Source organism: Molossus molossus, unplaced genomic scaffold, assembly GCF_014108415.1.
Source record: "Molossus molossus isolate mMolMol1 unplaced genomic scaffold, mMolMol1.p scaffold_m16_p_13, whole genome shotgun sequence".
Taxonomy (NCBI): domain Eukaryota; kingdom Metazoa; phylum Chordata; class Mammalia; order Chiroptera; family Molossidae; genus Molossus; species Molossus molossus.
The window spans coordinates 19,136,768-19,164,380 of NW_023425348.1; the positions used below are offsets into that span (position 1 = coordinate 19,136,768).

General features: G+C 33.0%; 1 protein-coding gene across 6 annotated transcripts in view; it reads left to right on the top strand.

The window, feature by feature from the left end:
* The window catches only part of DCUN1D5 (defective in cullin neddylation 1 domain containing 5), a 28,428-nt gene extending 1,805 nt beyond the window's left edge, over positions 1-26,623 (top strand). The window contains exons 2-8 of one of the 6 annotated variants that reach the window (XM_036260054.1): positions 703-794; positions 5,766-5,836; positions 6,239-6,330; positions 20,571-20,679; positions 20,766-20,870; positions 23,023-23,125; positions 25,867-26,621. In XM_036260054.1, the coding sequence (XP_036115947.1) occupies positions 703-794; positions 5,766-5,836; positions 6,239-6,330; positions 20,571-20,679; positions 20,766-20,870; positions 23,023-23,125; positions 25,867-25,922 (628 nt within the window). In that variant the 3' untranslated portion in view covers positions 25,923-26,621. Of the gene's footprint in view, positions 1-702; positions 795-5,765; positions 5,837-6,238; positions 6,331-19,123; positions 19,206-20,570; positions 20,680-20,765; positions 20,871-23,022; positions 23,126-25,866 lie in introns of those variants that run through there. The other 5 variants (XM_036260055.1, XM_036260057.1, XM_036260056.1 and 2 more) reach the window with 5 other exon arrangements.
* The last annotated feature ends 990 nt before the right edge of the window (positions 26,624-27,613 follow it).

Genomic DNA, 27,613 nt, shown 5'->3' on the forward strand with positions numbered 1-27,613 from the left:
CTCTGACATTCATTATGTCCTAAAGGCCATTTATGAACTTCCCAACTTTAAAAGACTTTATGGACAAGATAAACAGAGTTAGATTAAATAGCTTTGGTACAATTATTTGTACTAATGTTATCTTTTAAGGGTTTTTTTGTAGTTGTTTTTTAATCTGTGGAGTTTAATTATACTCTTAGGTCCTAAATTATCTTTTATCTTTAAAAATCTAAGTTTGGTAGATGATAAGCAACTTCAAATATATAGTTTTATTTTGAAATATTGATAAATTAACTAACAAAATATACTTTGTAAGATTTTTTTTTTCCCAAATGTATATCTATTATACACAAATGTAATTTCCATGCAGTTCAGAGAATCATTGTAAAGATTTATACTTTCCCAACTACCAGTCCTGCATTGAGATCATTAGGTTGAACTTCTGTGTAATCTTTTGGAACCTGGGGGATTAATTTTTGTTGCTATTTTTGGAATTTGATAGTGAGCAAAGTAGCATTTGGGTTTTGTTAGCCACAAATTTTTATGTATAGACTACTGTATCAAATTGCAAATATTTAACAACTCCATTTTTTTTCCCATAACACCAGCTGTAAAAAAAAAACAAAACTTTGTTTAGTTTGAATTGACATAGTTCATATTGAACTGAGCTTTTCACTAAAAGTTGAGACGATAAAATTCTTAGGCATTTGTGTGTTTTCTAAGCTATTGCAGATCCCAACCCCCTGCTAGACTAATAAGTGGAGAGGAACATTTTTCAAGCAAGAAGTGCCTGGCTTGGTTTTATGAGTATGCAGGTAATGAAATTAATATAAGAAGATATCAGTCACATGCTTTAAAACTTTTTTTTTTTTTTTTTTTGGTTCATTCATTTAACAAACTATTTATTTCAGGCCTGCTATGTGTTAGTGCTGTGTGCGGGGATCAGGGTCAAGACTGAGGATTGTGGGTAGGCTAAGAATTTGGTGCCCTTTCAGGCTATGTCTTTAAATATATAATTCAGTGCATATATTTAGTGAGAGGGGTGAAACTCATTTACTATTAATGCAATTTGTAAACAGACAAATTCACTTACTGATTTACATCCATTGGCTAAAGTAGAGTTGGTATTCTGGAAAACACAAAGTATGTGATACAACATTTTATTCTGTACATAGTTTTTATTTGAGATATTCTTTTGAAATTTTTCTGAACCATAATTGACATTTTCTGAAACTTTTGGGAGACAGTAAAAGATTTAAAACAGACATAACACACCTTTTAATAATTACTATTTAGCTGCTAACTTCTAAGAGATGTAATAATAAAAATAAACAGAATGATAGTAATATGGTGTGATAAATGTTTATTAGGAAGATGCACTGTGAAATTTTATAGGAAGAATATGTAATTCAGTCTTGAAAATAATCAGAGAAGGCTTCTTGAAGAAGCTAACTAAAACTAAATCTTGTAAGTGGTGGATGTAAAGCTTTTGGCCTAGGGTGGGGTGAAAGTCAAAATCAGGAATGGAGCTGAAGAGCTAAGCAAATATATGAAAAAGAACACTTGTTCCCCATTTATTACTAAATTCTTTATAAGCATATGAAAAAAAAATTTTCCATTAGAATGATTTTGTCTTTCGAAATTAGTGATTTTAAAGCTCTCCCCCCCTTTTTCTTTCTCTTACCTGCCTCCTGGTCCCTTCCCCCCTCTTTTATCATTATCATTCTTAGAATGTTTGTTTAAAATGAAACAGTGTATATACAGTCATTGTATTATATGTAGTGTAATCAAGTTAAGGCTTCAAGTGTACTCTGAACTTGAGATATAAATTTAGGCTAACTGTAAGACTATGAAGGTTGGGGACAGTAACTTCACTGTTAGGATCAGCTGAGTGGTCCCAAAAGTATATGTAATTTAAAAATTGTTTAATAACAGAACAGATTCTTTCTAGATCAGAAAAACTGCTATTACTGCCATCCCAAGACAACCACTAACCCAAATTAAATGAAGGGAATTCATTTTATTTCTGACCTCCATTTAAAATGTTGACCCATTATTTAAAATGCCAGTTTTATTGTTATGCACGAATCAAAAGGTTACTCATCATATTTTACTTATAAAAATTACTTGTTTTACCTCTCCTAGGGACTTCCCTGGGTAGCATAAGGTTCTAATTATTTAAACATTTATTTTCTATACTAGCATTTTTTAATAGCCAGCAAAATAATTGCTATCTTTATTTCAAAAATTATGCTTAATTATATAATTTTTCTTAATGACTATTCTGTTAAGTAGGCAGTGCTGTCCCTGTTTTATAGATGAGAAAACTGATGCTTAGACTAAGTTATTTGCTTAAGATCATATAATGACAAGAGCCAAGATTCAAACCTAGGTCATTCTGACTGTAGAGCCTATGCTTTTAACTACTACCTTGTAATGTTTATTTTCTTAAAAAAATATGTATGTGGCAACTAATTTTCCTCTTGTAAAGAAAATATTAAGTACACTTGAGGTTAACTCACCTTCTGTCATTCATGGAATCATTCATTCGGTAAATATTTATTGAGTACTCATGTATCAGGCACTCTGCTAAGTGCTGGGAATACAGTAGTGAACAAGTTAAAATAGACCCTTGTCCTTGGGGAACTTGCCTTCTAGTGGGAAGACATACAGTAAATAGGTAAGTAGGCCTGATAATTTCAGATTATGGAGGGCTATAAAGGTAATAAATGTGGTGAAGTTCAGGGATAGAAAGTAAGTTTGGATGGATTTTCAATTAGAGTGATTAGGAAAGGCCACTCTAGAGGTTATGATGGGCAGAGAGCTAATTGACAAGGAGGAAACAGTTATTTGCCAAATAAACAGTAACTGTTCCATCTTAAAATGGGGGTGTCCCTCATTAAAATGGAGAAAATAATTGTGTCTACCGAGGTAACACATGTAAAGCACTTGGCACAGTACCTGGCATATAATCAGAACTCAATAAATGTTAGCTATTTTTAAAAGAGTAAAAGTATTACGGTATCAGATTTACCAGTTGTATATATTTGCAGTACTGTTCCAAAATTATTAGTATAGCGCCTGTGTGGCTCATGTTGAAGAGCTGTCATTCATTTAGCATAGTTTTTTTTCCTGATTACTTGCTATGACTGACATGGTTTTAGGCTCTACAGACATAGCCGGGAACATTTCTTTATGGTGAATTAAAAAAATAAAACCAGAAAACTGATTTTATTTTTTAATTTAAAAATATTTTACCACTAATCTTGTTAATATAATATTAATAGGTCATATGTGATAAGATAAGCCTGATGGTTTTGCCCTTTCACAAGACCTCTCATCTTGACTGATATTTAAATTAGCAAAGATTCAGTAATATACTGGGCCTATTACTAAACAAAAAGCATGGGAATTGAAAAGGAACTTTTAAAGTCTTATAAAGAATAAAAAATTGGGGTAGAACTGCATAGTTCCAATAAAATACCCAGCTGGTGGAGTGAACTAAATCATTTCCATAGCTTTTTAAATTGATTGGAAACCTGGTTTATGTCTTAAAAATAAAATTCAGCACCCTGGAAGTAGTTTTACTGGAGGAATATGTTTTGAGGAGAATAATTAACATTATGCAATCTGGGAAAAGAACATTGGTATAGACGTTTTAGATTTAGATCTGTTACTATTTGCATTATTTTGGGAAAGTCACTCAACATGTCTTAGTATAACATAATTTAACTTGATTCTAATCTAATTTTAATCACTAATCTTACAGTATCGAGGGAGGCTATATTTTATAACAATAACTGATATTTCTTGACATAACTCTTTAACTTTCTCTTCTAATTACTAATGATGGCACCTTCAAGAGCAAGTCAGCTTTCTTGTTGCATAGACAAATTTAGAATATATTCCAATCATAAAAAACAACTTTTGTTTTCTTCTATTAAATTTTTTTATCTGATGTTTACTTTCATTCAAACCACATATAATATAAGGATGCATATTTGGATATATTTTTAACAGCTTTATCATATATGTGGACTTTTTAAATTATCTAACACATCTCATTAAAAAAATCCTCTAGTTGTAAGTTTCCTATTATTGTCACCCTCTTCACCTTTTAACACCTCTCTGCATAATTAAGTGCAGTACTTATTTAAACCAAAAAATCTGCAAAGGGTTTAGGTTCAGACCACATCATCTAAACAGCCTGGATCTCATTTGAAACAGCAAGAGTATATTGGCCGCATATTGGATGGCTGCATTCTTTTATTAAGAAAAATTTAAGGACAATAGCTGCATGTTGCACTTGTGAACTAATGATGATAATGTAAAATGCCACCCGAACTGCCTTGGATTAGTCTATGATATATAAAGCTGGAATATTTTTAGTCCTTAAGAAAGGAAAACAAGTTTCTCTTGGCTGATTTAACAATAATATTTCAAGACCATATTTTCAAAACCAAGTGTGGTAAACATATTTCTGTCGTATTTCATATTTTAGTCTTAAAATTGAGATGCAACATTATATTAGTTTCAGGTTTACAGCATAATGATTCAACATATGTATATATTGCAAAATGATCACCAAAATAACTAATTAAACATCTAGCACCAGACACAGTTACAAAAAAAAATTTCTTTGTGATGGGAACTTTTAAGATCTATACTTTTAGTGACTTTCAAGTATACAATAGTGTTATTAACTATAGTCACTATGCTGTATATATCCCAGGACTTATTTTATAATTGGAAGATTGTACCTTTTACCACCTTAACCCATTTTGCCTACCCTGTACTCCCACCTCTGACAACCACCAGACTGTTCTCTGTATTTATGAGTTTGGTTTTTGGAGTTGTTTATTTGTTTGCTTTTTAGTGTATAGACTACATATAAGTTAATCAGTCATACAGTATTTGTCTTTTTCTGTCTGACTTCACTTAGCATAGTGCCTTCATGGTCCATCCGTGTTGTCACCAATTTGTGTTAATATTATCCAGTCACAAAAAAAGACCTAATAATGATGAAATTATTATATTTTGGGACTCTGCTAACATAAAAAAATATGGGAATTGATGTATTGACTTACATTTAGTGTTACTAAGGGAAAAAAATAAATATTGTTCCTTTTTGGACAAATGATAGACAAGGTAATTGAAGGATTAAACTTTTGTTTCTACATTAAAGTGACATAACTAATGTTTTATTGTCTATTTGAAAACTAAGATGATAAGGAAAATATTCTGGAATTAAAATGTAATAATTTCCTTACGTCATTATTTTTATAATATGTATATCTGTTTAGTAAAGTATTACATTTTATTTGGTTATATTTCAAAAGGCCTTCTATTTTAGTAACTAAACAGATATTCTCCTCTGATTATTATCTTAAGTTGTGGATTGGTATTGGCACATTCTAGTAGGGTAAGAGCTTAAATCTTCTTATGTTTCTTTATATTTATGCATTGCCAACAGTTTTCTTTAGAGAAGGTTCTCACTAAATTTTTAATGGATAGGTTCAAGTTATTGTACAAACTAGTGATTGGTATTAATGTTGCTTCATTTTTTATTTTCTTAATTTTATTTTGAAACATATTTTAAGAATATTTCAAAAATTTTAAAGTCTATGGCAAATACTTATACTTTATCAAAGATATGTAAAAATTTAAATTCAGTTATTTGCAAAAATATTACGGTATGTTCATAGATGCCTTTAGCACAAGGGCTTATGTTTATGTTGATAGTAAATTATAACAATAAAATATATACATTATTTTTGTCTTTGAAGGTCCTGATGAAGTTGTAGGGCCAGAAGGAATGGAAAAATTTTGTGAAGACATTGGTGTTGAACCTGAAAATGTATGTTTTATTTCTAAGTAGAATGGAATACAAGTGGGGTATAGCATATTCATAAATTTCTAAAAATTGGGACACTTTATTCTTAAATGAAGATTTTGTTTCTTCATGTTTATTATTGTAGATTTTTATTTAGGATATTTTTAGTCAATTTATATTAGGCTCAAGTTCTCTATGTCATTTGTAATAGAGTGACGGTGATTCTATCTTCAGAAACTATTAGAAATTTTTCCTTTTAAGAAATTGGTCTATCTAAATTTCTTTATAATTAATAATTCCAAAGGTTGTACTCTTTAATATTTGGAAGAAGGAAATAGTTGTATAAAAATGCTATCCGTGATAAATACAGACATGATTATCTCTATGCTGACTTTTCCCCTATCCTTTATGTTCTGTTCTTTCCAGATTATTATGTTAGTTTTAGCGTGGAAATTGGAGGCTGAAAGCATGGGATTTTTTACCAAGGAAGAATGGTTAAAGGGAATGACTTCATTACAGTAAGATATTTTTTTAAAAAACAAATTTGATGGGCTATTTGAAGATCTTAATTGATATTTTGTGCTTTGTTAATTTTCAGGAATAAGATTTCACTTTATATAATCAAGTTGGTTTGATCTATTACAATCAGTTTAGGATTGACAAGATTTATGTTATGGTTTGGCAAAATGAACAGTTACCCCATTTTTCATATTGCTTAATAAAGAACCTTAGTGCAGTCCTATTAAAATTCATTGACTCTTCTAGTGAGTGAATTAGAGGTCCATGATGAAAGTTATTTACTCACAGGTTGAGCAATGAATGATTTCCTCCTCTGAACATAGAAATATATGTAAGGAGTTTGCTCTTTGGGCAATCCTAAGCTCTGGGACCTCCTCTCTTCCCTCTTCAGTTTTATACTTGATCTAAAAATGAAATTTAAAGATAGAGTCATATGGCACGTCCATTAATTCTTTTTTTGACAAATGAATCTCATAAAGAACAACAGTAGAAATGCTGTATGGCTCCCCTGCAACCTTTAACCATTTTATAGTAGTACTAGGGTGCTGCCTTTGAATACTTTTGTAAGCTATAGAATTGCTTCTTTATAAAACTAATTTGATTTTGGCTTTCTAGAGTAAAGTAGGCTTAGTTTCAGAATCAGCTAGTAATTTTGTGGTAATTTTATATCATACTTTTAATGTTCATGCAGGGTGTTACTAATTATCAGCATTCTAAAATAGAGAAGTCATTAACTTAGAATATCTTTGAGCCCCAAACTGGGCACTGATTATGCTTTTATTAACACATTTAACTATTCTTTACTCCTTGTTTGCCTGTCTTTAAATTTCAAAGTATCTGATTATTTGAACTTAAATTTTCAGTGTCTAATGCTTTGTAATTCTATTTAACCAGCATTAATATACAGATTATATTTAGGTAAAGACCTTGCTCTGATATGAACCAAATCATAATTTCTAGAATAGAACATAAAATCAACCCCCTCTCACTTTTCTTTATGTATAGGTGAAATAGGGAGTCTGCGACTCAGAGATGTAAAGAAAATATTTGCTAACGTTTACATAGCTCCTTTGTGGCAGAGATAGAATTTAAATTCTGTGATTACCAGCCTATTGTAATGTATGAATGTACTTTCATTTGTATATTCTTTTGTTTATGTCACCATTCTTTATAAAATAGAAGGCCATTATTAACTTTTAAAATCATAGTATTTACAACCAAGACTAAATTTATCTAGGTGTCATAACATACCATATTAAAATAATGTTGATTCTGAAATTCTTGGGCCTATTTTCCACCTTTAACTAGCTTTTTAGAGAAAGATAAACGACATATACAAAAGAGTATGCAAAGAACATAGATTAGTTTTTATATAGTTTAGTTTGTTTTATTGAAAGGTAGTCGGCTGTAAAATGGCTTACTAATTGTAAGACATTTTATTTAGCATTATAACTGCTTTTTGTACTATTACTGCTTTTTTTTATACTGCTTTTTAAAAAATATTTCAGCTAACAAGTATTTGTATATTTTTAAAACAAAGTTTTTATGTTTTTTTCATAACATATAATAATAATATATTACGTTTGTATAACAGAAATGTGTAAACACAAAGTATTTATAATACCTACTTTTTAATAGCAGCATACAGCCTTGGGTTCAGGGATAGAAATTGACTAACTCATAAACATATTTTTTGTTAGCACATCTTTCCTATAGGCAGTTCACAAGCTGTACAAAATAAAATAAAAACAATTATATAGCATTTAAAATTGAATTAGAGGTTTCTGTTTCATTCATGTATTAGTACAGCTGCTTAGTAAGTACCCTTTGCTGTATAGCCTTGAAGCTATTCATATTAGGCAAGCACAGTTGACTGTGAAAGTAGTTGGTTTTTTCCCCATTGACCCTTGAACAGCGTGGGGCTTAGGGGTATCAACCCCCATGCAGTTAAAAATCTGTATAAATTGATTCCCCAAAATCTTTAGTAATAGCCTACTTTTGACTGGGAGCCTTATGGATAACACAAACAGTTGATTAATACATATTTTTAGTTATATTTGTATATATATTATTATTACAATAAAGTAAGCTAGAGAAAAGAAAATATTATGAAAATTATAAAGAAGAGAAAATACATTTACTGTGCTTTACTATATTTCTCCATACCATGCGCTAATGTTATCAGTTTATAACATGAATTTTCTGTCAGTTCCTACATCAATATTGTCTTACATGCTACAAAACACTGTGGATGTTATATCTACTACTTGACTAGATATAAAAAAAGTAAAGCTAATGGAAAAAATCCATATTTATTTACAGGTGTAACAATTTATACATTGATAACACAAAAGCAGCATTATGATTGCTTTATCTATAATGTAATCTATATACGTATATACTTTATCTATAGTGTAATCTATACAGTTCCTCACGGTAGTAAGGAAATCTTCCAGAAAATTTCTAACATTTATTGAAAAAATTTGTGAATAAGTGAACCTACACAGATCAAACCCATTGGCTAAGTCTTATTACTTCCTGAATCTTCTAAAAAAAAAAACCTTCTAGGAATAAAATAGTTTAAAATGTAAACCAAGAGAGACAAAAGAATCTGTATAAGTCTAAATTTATAATTGTCTAGGGTATGTATTTGGTTTTATATAATAATCATAAAATGTAAAATTTTATAGAATTGATTCCCTTTATAGATTTTTTTATATTTAGTATTTAATTTAATCTGGGCATGGTTATCTCTACATAGTTATCAGTTGTTTCAAATTAATTCATTTTAACCCTTAGGAAACGTTAGTAGAGCTCTGCTAAAGATTAGAAACGGCTGGTAGTTAAAATATATACTGTGGTCAAGGATAGTGAACTATAATAAGAATGATTAATTAAAATCTGTAATTGTATAATGCTTAACAGTTTTCAGAAAACTTTTTTTTTTTACATTTTTAAGGCTGTTTATTTGTGTAGACTTTTCAAAACTAAATTGTCTTTCCCTTTTGTGTGAAAGAATTTATGAGTTTAAATTGGTATATAATCAGACTACAAAGGCCATTTTGTCAGTTTTAGGGGATGTAATTGCTGTATCCTTTCTAGGTATTTTGCTCTATGTAGTTTTCATCATTTAATAATATTTAAATTTCTCCAAATTGGATTTTATTTAGTAAATGTTTAAACACCTATATTATGTAAGGTACTGTACTACTTACTGTTGATTTTAGTGAGTCATAAGACATTGCTCATGCCCTCTAGTTACATTCTCCGGACCGCAGGCCGACGCTCTAACCGCTGAGCCAAACTGGCCAGGGCTCTAGTTACATTCTAATAGAGCAAAGAAGACATTATAATACTATAACCATAAAATGAGGTAGAATGTGACAAGTACTAGATTAAAAATACAAAATACTGTGAAGCACAGCTGCTCATAAGGTTAATTTTAGCTGAATAGAAAGGAAAATCTTTATGGGTGTGGCATTTGAACTGGACCTTGAAGAATAATTAGGATTTTGATGGCTAAGGATATAGGAAAATGTTTCTGAAGAGGAAATTGTGATCAGAGTTTTGAGAAAGGGAAGCATGTTTGAGGGAAGTAGTCTGGGTTGTTACAGTCAAATTGACGGAATAGATTTAAATTCCAAATAGTTGGGATAGTGGCTATATTATGGAGACCTTTGGCTAACATGTTGACAGTTTAAAGCATATGTTACAGATATTGGGAAACCATCAGACATTTTGAGCACAGGAATCATCAAAGATTTTTGGAATAGTTTTCAATAGAGCAGTTGTTTTAATGTTTTAGGGTCGTAGACTCTTTTGAGAACTTCATGAAAACTGTGGACCTTATCCCCGTTAAGATGCACTTAACGCTGCTACACACAAAATAATTGCATATGGATCTTCCTCTTCCTTGCATCTGTGGATTCCAGATTCCAGGGATACTTGCAAATTTTTGTTCTGGTATACCTTACTAGATTGAAGAACTTTTCTTGTATCTGCTTGCTTTGGTATTAAATCAAGGGTAAAATACCATGATGATGGAGAAAACGTAACTTTGAAAAGACTGTGCTTGATACTATGATAATGAAAAAAAAGGCAAGAAGATAGCATCTGACAAGAATGGTAGTAACTAAGCTGCCTGCAAGGTTTAAGTTGTATGCCTTCTGGTCTCCACATTGAGCCTGGAAATTGAAGATTAAAAGTAATGGTCTAGTTTGACTTTTCTTTAGGGGAGAGTAAGGTGGGGAGCATTTATATGATTTTTGGGTGGGTTTGAAAGAATGGGGTATATGGGATGCTTTGGCATGTGTGGTGTGTGACTGCCATTCGTTTTGGGCCTAACAACTACTTGCCATTAGTATCCTTTCTTTCTGCTCTCCTCCAGGTTCATCGTAACACTTTTAAAATGCCCCCTCCACATTTCCAAATACCCCCAGAGATGGATTGTGTTGTTCTGGTCAATAGACCTGATTCAGAGAAAGTTCTAAATCCAGAAATTGTGAATAAAATTTTTCCTATTACATATCACTTTGTCTTGGCATACTTATTGGGACTTACTGATGAAGAAAGAGAACCACACTTAGATCTCATACATACATGAGAATTTCTTTTAAAGATCTTTAATGAAGCAGAAATGTAAAAACCTCCCTTGTTAATACAGGTTTACCCTGCTATCCAAAAGTAGAGCGTTCCTGTGAAACCATTTCTAGGCTGAAGTGGCATAAAGCAAAGAAGTAATTACCATGAATTTATTTGGAAAATATTTTGAGCATTCCCAGTCCCCCAAAATAACCTGCCAAATCATAACAAATACACTTATTTATGTTGAATTTTAGGATAAGTATTAACACCCTTATGAGCTCTCTTTCTTAGGTTTTTCTGGTACCTTAGGGATACATCTTGCTAATGGGTACACAAAATAAGTCAAGATAAAGCACAAATGCTCACATCAGTTCTAAACTTTGGCAACCTACTACTGAGCTGCTAAGTGTAGTTCCTGATGGGGGTGGGGAGCTTGGTGGTACTGCTTGGGGTGCACACTGCCTCTGTAAAGGATCTTTGCAAAATAAACAGGCTGATTCTTAAAAGCAAAAATCTTGGATTTCTAGGCTACTTCTGGGATCCTCTATTCTGTTCTGTTAATGTGTGTCTTAACCTTCTGCCAATACCATATAGTCTGCTTTACTGTAGCTATATATTAAATAATTTTTGTTATTATTATTAAACTGTAGTTAACATATAATATTTTATTATTTTCAATTGTACAACATAGTGATTAAGCATTTATATACCTTACTTACAGTGTGATTACCACAATAAGTCTAGTAGCCATGTCACTACAAAATTATTACCATATCACCAACTATATTCCCCATGCTGTATATATGTGTGACTTATTTTACTTAGTGTAATACCGTCTAGGTCCGTCCATCTTACCCCAAATAGCAAGGTATCATTCTTTTTTATGTTGAATAATATTCCGTTATATATATACTTCTTTACCTGTGTTACCAGTGGACACCTAGATTGCTTCTGTGTCTTGGCTATTGTAAATAATGCGGCAGTGAATATCTTTTAAAAAACAAATTAGTGTTTTCTTTTTCTTTGCATAAATGCCCAGGAGTGGAATTCCTGGGTAATATGTTAGTTCTAATTTAAAAATTTTAAAGAATCTTCGTGGTGTTTTCCATAGTGGCTGCACTATTTACAATCCTTGTTCATGAGGTTTTCCTTTTCTCCACATCCTCACAAACACTTATTTGTTGACTTTAAAAATGTTTTTACTTGCCCGGCCAGTGTGGCTCAGAGGATTGAGCGTTGTCCTGTGGACTGAGATGTCCTTGTTCAATTCCTGGTCAGGGCACATGCCTGGGTTTTCAGCCTGATCCCTGGTGTGGGGCGTGCAGGAGTCAGCGGATTGATGTTTCTCTCTCATAGTCATGTTTCTATCTCTCCCTCTTTCTCTAAAAAAAAAGGTAGATAAAATTTAAAAAATAAACATTTAAAAAATTTTTATTACATTTATTGGAATAAAATTATAGATTTCAAGTGTACAATTCTATAATACATCATCTGTATCTTGCATGTGTATTTACCACCCAAAGTCAAATGTATTTTCGTCATTATATATTTGACCTCCTTTACCCTTTACTATTTCCCCAACTCTTTCCCTCTGGTAATCACCATACTGTTGTGTGTCTTTTTTGTTTGTCTTGTTTGTTTATTTATTGCTTTCAAATTTATATTCCACATATAGGTGGAATCATAGGGTTCTTGACTTATTCATCTGACGTATTTCACTTAGCATGATATTCTCAAGATCCATTCATGTTGTAAATGGCAGTATTTTATCTTTTCTTATGGCTGAGTAGTATTCCATTGTATACAAGTATCACATATTTTTTATCCAGTCATCTATTGAGGGACACTAAGGTTATTTCCATGTTTTGGCCACTGAATAATGCTTCAGTGAACATAGGGATACATATATTTTTACAAATAAATGTTTTCAAATTTTTCAGGTAGGTGTCCAGAAGAGGGGTTGCTGGGTTATATGGTAGCTGTATTCTGAATTTTTTGAGAAGCCTTCATACTGTCTTCCATGGTGGCTATACTAGTTTACATTTCCACCAGGAATGAATGGTGGTTCCGTTTTCTCTACAACCTCTCCAATTCTTATTACATGTCTTGTTGGTAATATCCATTCTAGTAGGTTTGAGGTAGTATCTCATTGTAGTTTTGATTTGCATTTTTCTAATAGCTAGTGAAGTCGAGTATTTTTTTTATATATCTGTTGGCCATTTATGTCTTCTTGGGAGAAGTGTCTGTTCAGATTCTCTGCACATGTTAGCATTTTGATAGTAGTCATTCTGTAGGTATGAGGTGATATTCCATTGTGGTTTTGATTTGCATTTCCTTGATAATTAGTGATGTTGAACATCTTTTTAAATGTCTGTTGGCTATCTGTATGTCTTTGGAAAAATGTTTATTCAGGTCCTCTGTCTGTTTTTGAGTTGGATTTTTTTTATGTTGAGTTATATGAGTTTAGTTCTTCATATATTTTGGACATGAACCCCTTATCCGATATGGAATTTGAAATATTTTCTGCCATTCAGTAGGTTGTCTTTTGTTTTGTTGATGGTTTCTTTTGCTGTGTATAAACTTCTTCTTAGTTAGATATAATCTCATTTGTTTAGTTTTGCTTTTGTCGTCCTTGCCCAGAGAGACATAAAAAAAACGTATATATATATATTGCTAAGACCAATATCAGAGTTGACTGCCTATGTTTTCTTCTAGGAGTTCAATGGTTTTTTAGGTCTTACATTGAAATCATGCACCATTTTGATTTTATTTCTGTATAGTGTAAGAAAGTGGTTCAGTCTTACTCTATTTTATTTATTTTTTGCATGTGTCTGTTCACTTTTCCCAGCATTTATTGTGGAGACTGTCTTTTCCTTGTTGTATATTATTTTGTATACTAAATCTTGAAATGACTTATACTGATTCATTTTTTTTTTTTTTTTTTCCAAAATTGTTATTGCTATTTCTATTCCGGCTTTATATCTATAAAAAACTCTTACCAAGATTTTGATTAAACTGCATATGAATTTGGGGAGAATTGACATCTTTACTATTTGAGTCTTCCAATACATAGAAGATAGATATGGTTCAATTTTTTTAGATGTTTGATTTCTTTTATCAGGCTTGTGTAGTTTAGAGCATTTAAATTCTGTGTATGTTTTCTTAGAATTACATCTAAATATTTTATTTGTATTTTGAGCCATTGTAATTTCAGCATTTACATGTTTCAGTTTTAGTGTTCACATGTTTATTACTATTATATAGAAGTACAAAATTGATTTTTGTATATTTTGTAATCTGTGACCTTTTTGAACTCATTTTTCTAAGGGTGTGTGTGTGTGTGTGTGTGTGTGTGTACGTACGTGCATTCCCCAGATTTTCTACATAATCATGTTATATGGTTATGACATAAGAGAGAGAAATAGTGACTTTTATTTATGTATTTATTTTTGGTCTGTATGTCTTTTATTTTCTTTCTTTCACATGTTGGATTATCTAGAACTTCTACCATTATGTTGAGTAGTGTGGTGAGAGTGGACATCCTTTCCAGCTCCCCATCTGAGAGAGAAAACAGTATATTACTGTTAAGTATGTTAGCTATAGCTTTGTTTGTAGATGTTCTTTATCAAGTTGAGGGAGTTATCTTCTATTTATATTTTTCTGTGACTTTTAACATGAATGTATAGTAAATATTTTAAATGCTTTTTTTTAATATAAAATCTTAATGTAGTTTTTGTTTGTTTGTTTGTTTTTGTTTTTGTCTTGTTAATGTGGTTACATTGATATCTGAATATTGAATCAGTCTTGCATACCTGGAATAAATCTCACTTTTTCATGGTGTATAATTTTTTATATAGCTGAATTCTATTTGATGACATGTTATTAAAGATTCATGAGGAATATTGGTCTGTAATTTTTTTATTTTTATTTACTTGTTTAGATATTATTGACATATAACATTATATCAGTTTCAGGCATACACCATAATTATTCAACATTTATATATATTGCAAAATGATTACCACAGTAAGTCTAGTTAACATCCATCACCTTACATAGTTCCACGGTTTTTTTCTTGTGATGATTTCTTTCTTTTTTTAATACTGCCTTTGGTTTTGACATCAGGGTAATACTGTCTTTATAAAATGAATTGGGGAATTTTTTCTTACATTATATTTTTTATATTTTGTTTTTCTGAAAGAGATTGCTTATAATTGGTTTTTAAAGATTGGTAGAATTCTCTGTTGAAACCATTTGAAGATTTCCTTATTAGAAGTTTTAAAATTTCTAATTAAGTTCCTTTAGTAATTATAGTGCTACTCAAATGTGGTAGTTTTGTTTTTTAAGGAATTAGTCCATTTAATCTAAGTTGTCAAATTTATATTGTTTTGGTATCTGTGATATCTGCAAGTCTATAATGATATTCTTTGTTTTATTCTTGTTGGTAACTTTTGTATTCTTTTTTTTCTTTGTCATTCTTGCTAGATTATATTAATCTTTTCCCAAAAAATCAATTCTTTATTTCATTGAATTTTCTCCCTTGTTCTTCTGGTTCTCAATTTCATCAGTTTCTACTCCTGATTATTTACTTTCTCCTGCTTGCTTTCAGTTTTTAAGTGTTTGGATATTTTGCTGTTATCTTTATGTTATTTGTCGTTTGGTTTCATTGCAATCAGAGAACACAGTTTGTGCGATTCAGTTCTTTCATATCTGTTAATGTTTGCTTTACATCTCTGGATATAGTCTATCTTGGCTTATGTTCTGAGGCACTTGAAAAGAAAGTCTACTTTGCCCTGGCTGCTTTTGTTCAGCAGTTAGAATGTCAGCCAGCGGACCAAAGACTCTCGGGTTTGGTTCCAGTCAAAGGCACATACTGGTTGTGGTTCGGTCCCCGGCCCTAGTCAGTGTCATACAGGAGGCAACCAATCTTGTGTCTCTTTCACATCAATGTTTCTCTCCCCACCCCACTCCCCCTTTTCTTACCCTCTCTTCCTCTGTCCCTCCCACTTTATCTGAAGATAAGTGGGAAAATATCCTCGGGTGAGGATTTAAAAAGAGAGAGAGAGAGAAAAGAATATGTATTTTGTTGTTATAGAGTGTTCTGTTATTGTCAATTAGATCCTTCGGTTGATGGTATTGCCGAACTCTTCTGTATGTTTGCTGATGTTCTGTCTAGTTACTCTATCAATTGCTGAGAGGAGGGGTATTGAAGTCTCTATAATTGTGGATTTGTTTATTCTTTAATTTTAAAAGTTATTGCTTCACATTTTAAAACTCTTGTTTGGTGCATACATGTTTAGGATTGTTATGTCTTCTTGATCAACCTTTTTTATTTATTTAAAAAATTATTTAATTGATTATTTTTAGAGAGAGGAAGGGTGGAGGAGAAAGAGAGAGAAAGAGAAACAAAGGTCAGCCACCTTGCACATGTGCCCTGACCAGAGATGGAACCTGCAACTTGGGTACCTGCCACCTTTTGGTATAGGGGACCATGTTCCTACCAACTGAGCCACACTGGCAGGGCTTAACCTTTCTTTAATCATTATGTAATATTCCTCTTTGTTCTGATAATTTTTTGTTTTGAACTCTCCATTAGCTGATACTAATATAGTCACTCTCTTCCTTTGATTGTTTCCACAATATGTCATTTTCCATTCTTTTACTTTCAATCTGCCTATATTGTGTTTGAAGTACTTTCTTTTTTCTAGATAGCATATAGTTGGGTCTTTGTATTTCTGTGCATTTGTGTTTTTATTCAGTGTACTCTGTCCATCTCTGTCTTGTAATTGTAATATTTAGGCTACTTACTTTTAATGTAAAGGCTTAAGTCTGTCTTGTATTTTATAATTCAACATTTCCATTGGTTCTTCCTTGTTATATTCTTTTCTTAGGCCTTCTATTTCTTTGCTGAGACTTTCTATCTTCATTGTTTTATTGCGTTCAAAATTGTTTATTGATGCATTTTTATATTTTTATTGGAATCTGGAAATTTTGAGTATTATACTAATAAAACTCTGGATCTTATTTAAACCTTCTGTTTTAGCTAGCTTCCTCTAACACACTTTGGCAGGAAAAGTGAGGGCCACTGCCCCATTACTTTCAGGTGCAGGTAGAAGTTGAAGTTCCCTACTCTTCATTCATTGACATCTGAGGAGGGAGGTCCTTCCTCATTACTCTTGGCAGCATGAGAGTTCTAGATCCCCACTAGACCTCCACTGATACCTTCTTGTTCCCCATGAAGTTTCCACTAACACTACTAGGGTGGTGGCCTTGTTCCTGCAGTGATGGTGAAAGCCCTGAGTCTTCACAAGTCGTCCTCCTTTGACACTACCCAAGGGAAGAGGAGGATTGGCTACTCCTTACTACCTGATGAGTATAAAAGTTCATGTTCCCCATGTGGTTTCTATTGCCACTGCAAGAGTTGAGAGGGTGGACCATTCAGGTCCCCATTCAGTCTTTGCTGGCATTGTTGGTACTTGAGCCACACTTTTTCTTATGGTGTTTGACTGAAAAAGAATGAGTTGTTGTTTTTCCTAAAAGTTTTCTGCCTTGTTAGGCGGCTTGCTTTTGTCTAGAGGGAAAGCAGGTTTTTTTGGTGTTTTTGGTAGTTATTTTTTTTGTCTGCCCTACTGGTATTATTGGTTTGCTGACTGCTTTAGCTCCAAATCTGGGATAGATAAGATAGAAAGAAAACCCAGGGAATTCAGTAGTGTATTGTTCCTCAAAAATCTTCTTAGGCTTGTTTTATATATAATGTCTGGGGCTTTTAGTTGAATTTCTAGGAGAGGGAACAGTACATATACTTTATCTTCCTGGAAACAAGTTATTTTATCTATTTAAAATAAATAAAAATAAAAAAACTTTCCCCCAGTCCCACTTTAGTTCTTTTCTCTGTCCCCATTTAGGACCAAACTCTTTGAAAGCATTTGTCTATATTTAGTTTCTCCAGTTCCTCTCTTAAACCCATTCTAGTAAGACTTTTATACTATTCTGAAATCACTCAGCGAGGCATCATTTACTAGTGAGTAATCAAAGCAATGATACTTATCAAAACTGTGGCTGAAGCTAAATTTTTACTTAGAGGGATATCTGTAACCTTAAAAGAGAAAAATACCTGAAGCCCATTGAGCTGATAAGTAATTTAAGAAGTTAGAAAAAGGATCAACCCAAAGAAAGAGGCAAAAGGGATGAAAAGATGTCAAGACATTAGTAAAATAGAAAACAGCCCTAGCCGGTTTGGCTCAGCGGTTAGAGCGTCAACCTGCGGTCCAGAGAGACCCGGGTTCGGTTCCCGCTAAGGGTGCGTACCTTGGTTGCAGTTTGTCCCTGGCCCTGGTTGGTTGTGCAGGTAGCAGCCACTCGATGTGTCCCTTTCACGTCGCGATGTTTCTCTCTCTCTCTCTCTCCCTCCCCCTCCCACTCTACCTGAACAAAAAATGGAAGAAAAAAAACAAAGCTAGCATTGAGAGAATTAAGAAATTCTGGCTCTGGCCAGTGCGGCTCAGTGGTTAGGGTGTCAGCCTGTGCACCAAAGGGTCTCAGGCTCAATTCCTGGTCAGAGGCACCTACCTGGGTTGTAGGTTCCATCCTCAGACTCGGTCAGGGCACCTGTGGGAGGAAATCAATTGATGTGTCTCATTCACATCAATGTTTCTTTCTCTCTCCCTTCCCCCCTCCCTACCTCCCTTCTATCCTTTCTAAAAATCAATGGAAAAAATATCCTAGGGTGAGGATTAACAAAACACAAAAAAAAAGGCAATTCTGGCAAGGCAGTTAAGAAAATCAAAGAAAAGGCAAAACTGTATTATAATGTATATTAGAAATTATTATAATTTTAATCAACATATTTAAATAAGATTGTGTGAAATAAACCAGTTATCAGAAAACTAGATAAATGACCAAAAGTGACTGAAAAAGAAATAGAAAATCTGAATGGTCCTATAACCATTAAAAATGCTGATTTATGCCCAGTTGGTGTTGCTCAGTGGTTGATTGTAGACCAAGAGGTCACTGGTTTGATTCCTGGTCAGGGCACATGCCCTGGTTGTGGGCCAAATCCCCAGTGGGGACATGCAAGAGGCAACCAGTCCATGTTCTCTCTCATCGTTGTTTCTCTCTCTCCCTCTTCTCTTCTCTAAAATCAATTAAAAAAAATTTTTTTAAATGCTGATTTAGTGATTAAAAGTCTTTTCTTCTCTCCCTGAAAAGGCCCAGGTGGTTTTTCACCTGAGTTTGAACAAATGCTATTTCCAGTGTTCAGTAAACTTCTTCAGAAAACAGAAAAAAAAGGGTAATAATATTCATTTTATTTTTCTGAGGCTTATATTATAAGCTTGTTACCAAAACTAGCAAGGAGAATGTGATAGAATGAAATTTATAAGCCAGTCTCACTTACGAACATAGCAAAAAAAAAAAAAAAAAAAAAATTCAGCATTGTATTAACTGGTAACACAACCAAATTTGGCTTATTCTAAGAATGCAAGATTTAAGCAACATTAGAAATGTATTCAAAATATTTATGCCTTAATAAAATTATAAGTTACCATTCATCACATTATTGATTTAGAATACTGAAAGTCTTTAGTTAAATCAGAGAATGCTGAGTGTCTATATTATGTGATGGGAACTAAAATTCACTTTTGAGTGATATAACTGAGTCACAGTAGATGGCACAACTAAGTAATTGAAGGAAGTCAGATGGTCTCTCTGAAAAAGCAAAATGTGAGTGAGGTTTTGATGAATAATATTTAGTGAAAATGTTGGAACAGCATTTGAAGTAGAGGAAAATAAAGTGTAGTAAAGCATAGTTGTGACATTTGGCAATGGTAAGTGAAAAATATAACTAGAGCACAGTGAAGATATTGGGACCTGGCAGGAGATGTGAGAAGATTTGGGCCTATTGTGAAAGGCTTTGTCTGGATAGCCTTGCTTCTTGCTAAGTAGTGGAATATATCAACCCGTGAGAGTCAAAGTCAGTGAAGACTTCTGAGCATTCTATTTATTTAGCTGCTTATATGAAATGTCTTTAGAAATAAGATGTATAACTTATTTGCATTCTTTTGTATATATATGTACTTTATTTGAAGTCAGGGGCTGCCACTGATTTTCCTCAATTTTTTGTTCACTAAAAATTTAGGAATCTGAAGTTATTACTGAACCACTAATTTAATGTCTTAATTTCCTCAATGGAGAATCTTAATCTCTTAAAAACACTCGTGGCTAACTCTCTCACCAAATTGGTGCCTAAGAACTTTCCAATGAAATATGTGACAGAGGCCTGATTAATTTAATTTGTTTTGCCATTTGCTAACTTCTTTGTGGTAAAATAACATTTTAATACATCTCTTTTTAAGAAACATTTGTAATTTTATTTTAGTTTTTTTATTTTACCTTTTTTAAAAGTCACTGGAGTGAACTTTCATTGGTTTCCAGGGTTTGTTTTTTGTTGTTGTTTTTTCTTATTTATTGCATTAGTAGATACAAGGCAACAGGTTTGTTTGTTATGCTAAACTTTGAATCAGAGAATTTTAAACCTAATTTAAAAACTTCATATTGCTCTCACTTTTTTTCTTGATGCATTCTTTTAGACCTTCTAAAGGTGTTTTTATTTAATTTTTCTTTATTATATAACCTGTTTGATTTTTTTAAATTTAAGGTGTGACTGCACAGAAAAGTTACAGAACAAATTTGACTTTTTGCGCTCACAATTGAATGATATTTCTTCATTTAAGAATATCTACAGATATGCCTTTGATTTTGCAAGGGTAGGTGGAATGTCCATGTTTTGTAATTTTAATATTTTTTTAATCTTGAAGCTATACTTAGGAAAATTGTTTTACTTATATTTTAGGATAAAGATCAAAGAAGCCTTGATATTGATACTGCTAAATCTATGTTAGCTCTTCTGCTTGGAAGGACTTGGCCACTGTTTTCAGTATTTTACCAGTACCTGGAGGTATGTATCCTTTTTTATTTTGAAAATATTATTTTAAAATTTAATCTGATTGAGAGTAAAACTCAAATTGAGGAAAAGCAAGTAGATTTTTAATACTACACTTTAAAAAAAATCTGCTTTGGTAGAAAATTTTTGTTAAAATGTATACACACCTGCTTTCATTTTTAGACACAAGTTCATATTTAGTAATTTATTCTATACATAGTTATTTTAATCCCCCACCACCAGTCTCCATTTAAAAAGAAACCTTCAAGAAATAATTTTAGCACAGTCTTCATACAAAAGTAGTTTCTTGGGTGTTTGGCAGGAGAAAAGGATGTTAGTGCATAAATCAAGTTTCTTTCTGTTACATGTCTTAGACTGAAATGCACATAAGAATCAATAATAGTAATAGAACTTTTATTATTTGATGTTCACAAATATGAGGGTGGCCATAATGGTGTACTTAAATTCACTGATTACTAAACATGAATGCTGAGTTTACGCAGAAAGTTTTATTTTAAAAGGTTTATCACACCACCTACTATATAGGCAGTGGTTTTAAGAAGAAACTGATTCTTTTTTATTCTCACAAGAGGACATTTTTTCATTTTTTTGTTCAGATAGAGTGGGAGGGGGAGAGAGAGAAACATCAACATGAAAGGGACACATCGAGTGGTTGCCACCCGTACAACCCAACCAAGGCCGAGGACAAACTACAACCGAGGTACATGCCCTTGGTGGGAACCGAACCCGGGTCTCTCTGGAGTGCAGGCCGACGCTCTAATTGCTGAGCCAAACTGGCCAGGGCGAATCTGTTTGCTTTTTCCATTGCTTTCTTTGGTTTTTGTTTGTGGCCTTTTTAACTTCAGGGTTTTTTGTTGGGTTTTTCTGGTATAGTTCTCACCATTCCTTGAATTACAGATTCTCCAGCTGATTGTTTATCATAGCAAGTTCCCCAGAGTAGTTCTATTTAAAGATTGTGGTAAGAGACAATGAATGGTATGAGAAGGTTTTATGTGAATAGGTCTTGTGCACACTTACATTTTTTTTTTAATTTATTTATTTTAGAGAGAGAGGAAGGGAGAGGGAGAGAGAGATAGAAACATTGATGAGAGAGAACATCGATTGGCCACCTCCTGCGTGCCCCCCACTGGAAATTGGGCCCACCACTTGGGCATGTGCCCTGACTGGGAATCAAACCGGCAACCTCTTGGTGCATGGGTTGACACTCAACCATTGAGCCACACCGGCTGGGCACACTTAAATCATTAAGCCTAATAAAGTAGATGTTTTTGATGGATGTTATCAATCTTTGTCTTATTACTTGTTTTGTCAAAAATAAATATAACTGAATACTATAAAAATATTCACCTCTAAAGGGAACTGAGAGCACTAAATATTTTCAGACACTTATTATCTAGTGACGGGTACTTGGTATACTATCTTTTAAATCTTTTTTTTTTTTTTTTTAATTTTTTAGAGAGGAAGAGAGAGAGAGAGAAAAACATGATCAGTTGCCTCTCTCACCTGCCCCGACCAGGGATGGAACCCACAGCCTGGGCATGTGCCTTGACCTTTTGTTGTACCAGATATTCTAACCAACTCAGCCACACTGGCCATTGCTCTTTTTAAATCTTTATAACATCATTTTGAATTACATTTTTATCCCCATTAGCAAATGAGGAGGTGGGTTCTGTTGTTAAATAACTTTCCTAAGGTTACTCAATTAAGTGGCAGAAGTGGGATTTGAACCCATGCCTATAGTCTTTCCACTGTTTCAAAGATACCAATTTCAGAATGTGGCTAAACAGTAAATCTCATGCAAAGAAATTAATTACTGGGAAAAGCAGCACAAGGAAATTTACTGGACATAAATATTGTATACCTTGATCTCATTTGTGGGTATATAAGTATATACATAGGTAAAAATTCATGAGTTCCCTAAAGTACTGGTTAGTTTTCAAAAATGAAAGAAAAATAAGAAAAAAATAAATTGGTGACATTAACATGTAAAGACCCCCATGGGTTCTCTTAAAAACACAGTTTAAAAGAGAAATAAATGTTTTAGGAAAACCAACTTTAAAAATATACTATAACTAGATTTACTGAAGTCAAGCTCTAATTAATAATGGTGGTTCTATAATCCAAATATTTATATCATTTTCTACAGCAGTCAAAGTATCGTGTTATGAACAAAGATCAGTGGTACAATGTATTAGAATTCAGCAGAACTGTCCATGCCGATCTTAGTAACTATGATGAAGATGGTGCTTGTAAGTATAATGTTTTCCTATAAAAATAAAAAAGTTTGAACTATTAAATGAGAATATGCATTTTGTAGCCCAGGATTTGAACTTTTTAACAGTAACTTATTATTTAATCACGTGGGAAGTGTGGAGAAGGCAGGTGGAGAAGGTAAGCAGAGGACTTAAATTGAGCAATATTATTAAATCTCTGCTGATGAATGAAATATTTTTTATTCCTCAGTAACAGTATTATAATGCTTAATTTAAATTACAATTTCTGTATATGTTTAGTGCTAAAATTCTGCTTCATTTCTGTATTTCCTGGCATTTTTTTTAAATTTATTTTTGTTATAATGTTTCTCCCCCTGCCACAAATACCCCCCCCCTTCCCCGTCCCCAGCTTTGTTGTCCATGTTTATTGTTCATGCATACATGCATATAAGTTCTGTGGTTTATCTCCCCCGCCCCACCCCCTTTTCTGGGGATAGTCAACCAGTACCCCACTTCCACATCTATGGGACTACCCCGTTTCTCAGACTGTTAATGTTCGTTATATTCCACAAATAAGTGAGATCATGTGATATTTATCTTTCTCTGCTTGGCTTATTTCACTTAGGATAATACTCTCCAGGTCCCTCCATGTTGTCTCAAAGGATAAGAGATCTTTCTTTCTTATAGCTGCATAGTACTCCATTGTGTATATGTACCACAACTTTTTTATCCATTCATCTACTGATGGGCATTTGGGCTGTTTCCAGATCGTAGCTATTGTAAATAGTGCTGCTATGAACATGGGGGTACATATATTCTTTCTGATTGCTGTTTCAGGCTTCTTAGGGTATATTCCTAGAAGTGGGATCACTGGGTCAAATGGCAATTCAAATTTTAATTTTTTGAGGTAACACCATATTGTTTTCCATAGTGGCTGCACCAGTCTGCATTCCCACCAGCAGTGTATTAGAGTCCCTTTTCTCCACAACCTCGCCAACACTTGTTTGATGATTTGTTTATGGCAGCCATTCTGACAGGTGTGAGGTGATACCTCATTATTGTTTTTTTTTTGTGGTACGTGCCCTTAGCGGGAACTGAACCCAAGTCTCTCTGGTCCGCAGGCCAACGCTCAACCGCTGAGCCAAACTGGCCAGGGCTCATTGTTGTTTTAATTTGCACCTCTCTGATGATTAGTGACATTGAGCATTTCTTTATATGTCTCTTAGCCATTTGTATGTCCTGTTTGGAGAGGTGTCTATTTAGGTCCTCTGTCCATTTTTTAATTGGGTTCTTTTCTTCCTTTTGTTGAGCTGTATGAATACTCTCTATATATTGGAAATTAATCCCTTATCTGATGTATCATTGGAAATTATGCTCTCCCATAGAGTGGGTTCCCTTTCAATTTTGGTGGTGGTTTCTTTTGCTGTACAGAAGCTTTTGAGTTTGATGTAGTCCCATGTGTTCATTTTCTCCTTTGTTTCTGTTGCTTTAGGTGATGTATCAGTGAAAATTCTGCTGCGTATAATGTCTGAGATTTTGTTGCCTACATTTTCTTCTAGGATTTTTATGGATTCATGAGTCACATTTAAGTCTTTTATTCATTTTGAGTTTATCATTTTTTGTATGTAGCTCTCCAGTTTTCCCAACACTGTTTATTAAAGAGTCTGTCTTCACTCCAATGTATGTTCTTGCCATTTTTTTCAAAGATTAATCGAACATATTGTCTTGGGTCCATTTCTGGGTTCTCTATTCTGTTCCATTGATTTATCTGCCTGTTCTTGTGACAGTACGAGGCTGTTTTGATTATAGTAGCTTTGTAGTATAACCTGAAATCTGGAATTTCCTGGCATTTTTCTATGGAAGAAAAGTACAGTCATGATTTAAAAAAAAAATAGGAAAATAAAATGTTAGCCATAATAGAAAAAGCTTGTAATACTAACTCAATCGTTTTTTTTTTTTTTTCTGAAACCTGACAAAACTACCTATATTCTTTCATAGGAATTACTGGCTGGAGCCAAGTAGTGGCTTATGTTGGACTGGTTTTCCAGTTAGCTGGTATGCCAGCAACTAGGTTGTTTTTCAGTTGCCATGTATTATTGTGCTTGTTTGCTATTTATCTTATGGTCTATCGAAAGCAAGAGAAAAATAGAGACTACCACAGGGTTGTGTGTTTTAAGAAAAATAGGGCAATAATATTTCTTTGTGGCAATGAATTTTCCTACATTTAAAAAGAGTAAACGGTGAGCTTGTTTAAATTGCCTGTCTGGCTGGCTTCTGTAGGTAAATGAATTTGAATCCCCTGCATTATAAAAATGTCTTTTTAGAATAGTTCTTAGATCAGCTATTTATTAGGCACTCAGTTTGTGTTGAGATTTATACTAGGGCCTGTTGTTACTGGAACCGTATAAGTTTCTAAGATGGTTACCCCTTTGTCAAGCTTACATACTTCTTGGTGAAACATAGAAATACATTTAACACTTTTCAGATTTTGTAAAATAGTTAAATGGCCAATTCTTTGGCACTTGGAGAAAGGGACAGGTTAACATGGATTTAGTTATTGGAGAGTTCATGAACACTTAAACCTTGAGAAGGAAGTTTCTACAGATACCCGTTTTGAAAAAAATTCCTTATATCATAAAAGAAGCTCAGACAGTGCCATTAAGTAGAAGAGTCAGTCTGGAAGCAAAACACTTGAAAAAGGGACGGTCAGTTTCTTGTTTGCTTTATAGAGAGTTGCGTTCACTAAATTCTAACAAAAATTGTTTCTTTATTTCTAGGGCCTGTTCTTCTTGATGAATTTGTTGAGTGGCAAAAAGTCCGTCAAACATCATAGCAAGAACTATTGTGAAGAAAATGCAAACCTTTTGATTCCTACGTGTATACAAGCTAATGAGATGAGGAAAAAAAACTCCAAAGGGTGCAGTTTTATTCATGTGAAAGACTTCTCATAGTACTTTTTTTTTCTTTTTTTTAAAGGAAGTTTTCTTGTTACATGTGATGGGCCTTGTGCCACACCTCTTCTGAGACTGAATATTGAAGTTTTTGTTTTGAGTTATGTTTATAACATTTATTTCAGAACAATAAAGATTCAGATTTGTCATAAAGGCCTTAAAGTGAAGATGTCCCTTGAGTGTCAGAGTGGTATTTATTTTTGTACATTTTAATTCTTGAATTTTGGAGGTTCTATTCACCATGAATTTGTGGAATTATAAAGATTTTAAGTAACCTTAATATTTGGCAGTGTAGTCTGCTGATGGTATGGCTTAATGTATTCATCTCTGCACAGTTAGGAAGAATATTTATTGACCTTCATTTATGGGTTAATGATTTTTTGATGCAATTAATACATTTTTACATCTTGGAAGTGCTCCAACTTTCAATTTGATTTTCTGTGAAAGCTGGCATGATTTTATGCACATACTTTATCTGAAAAGTTTGGAATTGGAAAGATGATGTCCAGTTATTTTCTTTTTCAACCATTAACTAGTATTGTCAATAAGCATAAATCAACATTGCATGTATATTCTTAATGTGAATTTTAAGTTTTCTGTATTCTGTCAATTTAAAAATACCATTTATATTTAAAAGAGCAAGGCTCATATATTAATGGTCTCAGAATCAGACAGCCTTATGAGAGAATTAATATCAATATTCTTATTGTTGTTAGTGGCATATGTATGATTCCTTTAACTGTCATTTTGTGATATAGGGAGTTGTGTTGAGTGCCCTTCTTTTTTTTTTTTTAAAGGAAGTTTCCTTTTTACATGTGATGGGCCTTGTGCCACACCTCTTCTGAAACTGAATCTATATATATATATAAAAGAAGATAATACAATAAGGAATTATGAGAGAATTCTGGATATAATTGTACACAATTCAAGGGTGCCATTTACATTAGTTCAGTCATGGTGTTGCTGATTATCACAGTTTTCTGACTGTTGGCAATAAAGTATCTGGAGGAATGGACAGAACAGCCTTTTCTAATTCACATAAAAGGCATTTTTTGGACTAGCAGCAGGGCTGTTGTACATTCCCTTTGAAACCATCCATTATCTCAGTGATAGGAAATTGTTCACATTCACAGTCCAGTCACAACCTCAGTAACATTCTAATTTCATTGTATGAGTGTTATAGAAGTAAACAGTATTTTTCCATAATAAGGCCATTTCTGTTGCGATTTAAGGAGAAGATTGATTTTTGATGATGAATTTATTTAACGAGTGATTTTCAGTACTGATTACTTAAGGGAGAAAAGCATTTTTTAAGATTTTTATGGTTTCCTTTTTGGCTGATAAGTTGGGAGAAAATGATTGCTGTTTTACTTGCTTTCTTAATGAAATTACTTTGTAAAACACTGATATAATAGTGGAAAACCATTTTTAAAAAATATATTTTTATTGGATGTTTCAGAGTGAGAGGACGGGAGAGAGAGAGAAAAACAGCTACCAGCTGCCTCCTGCACGCCCCATACCAGGGATTGAGCCCGCAATCTGGGCATGTGCCCTGACGAGGAATTGAACTGGC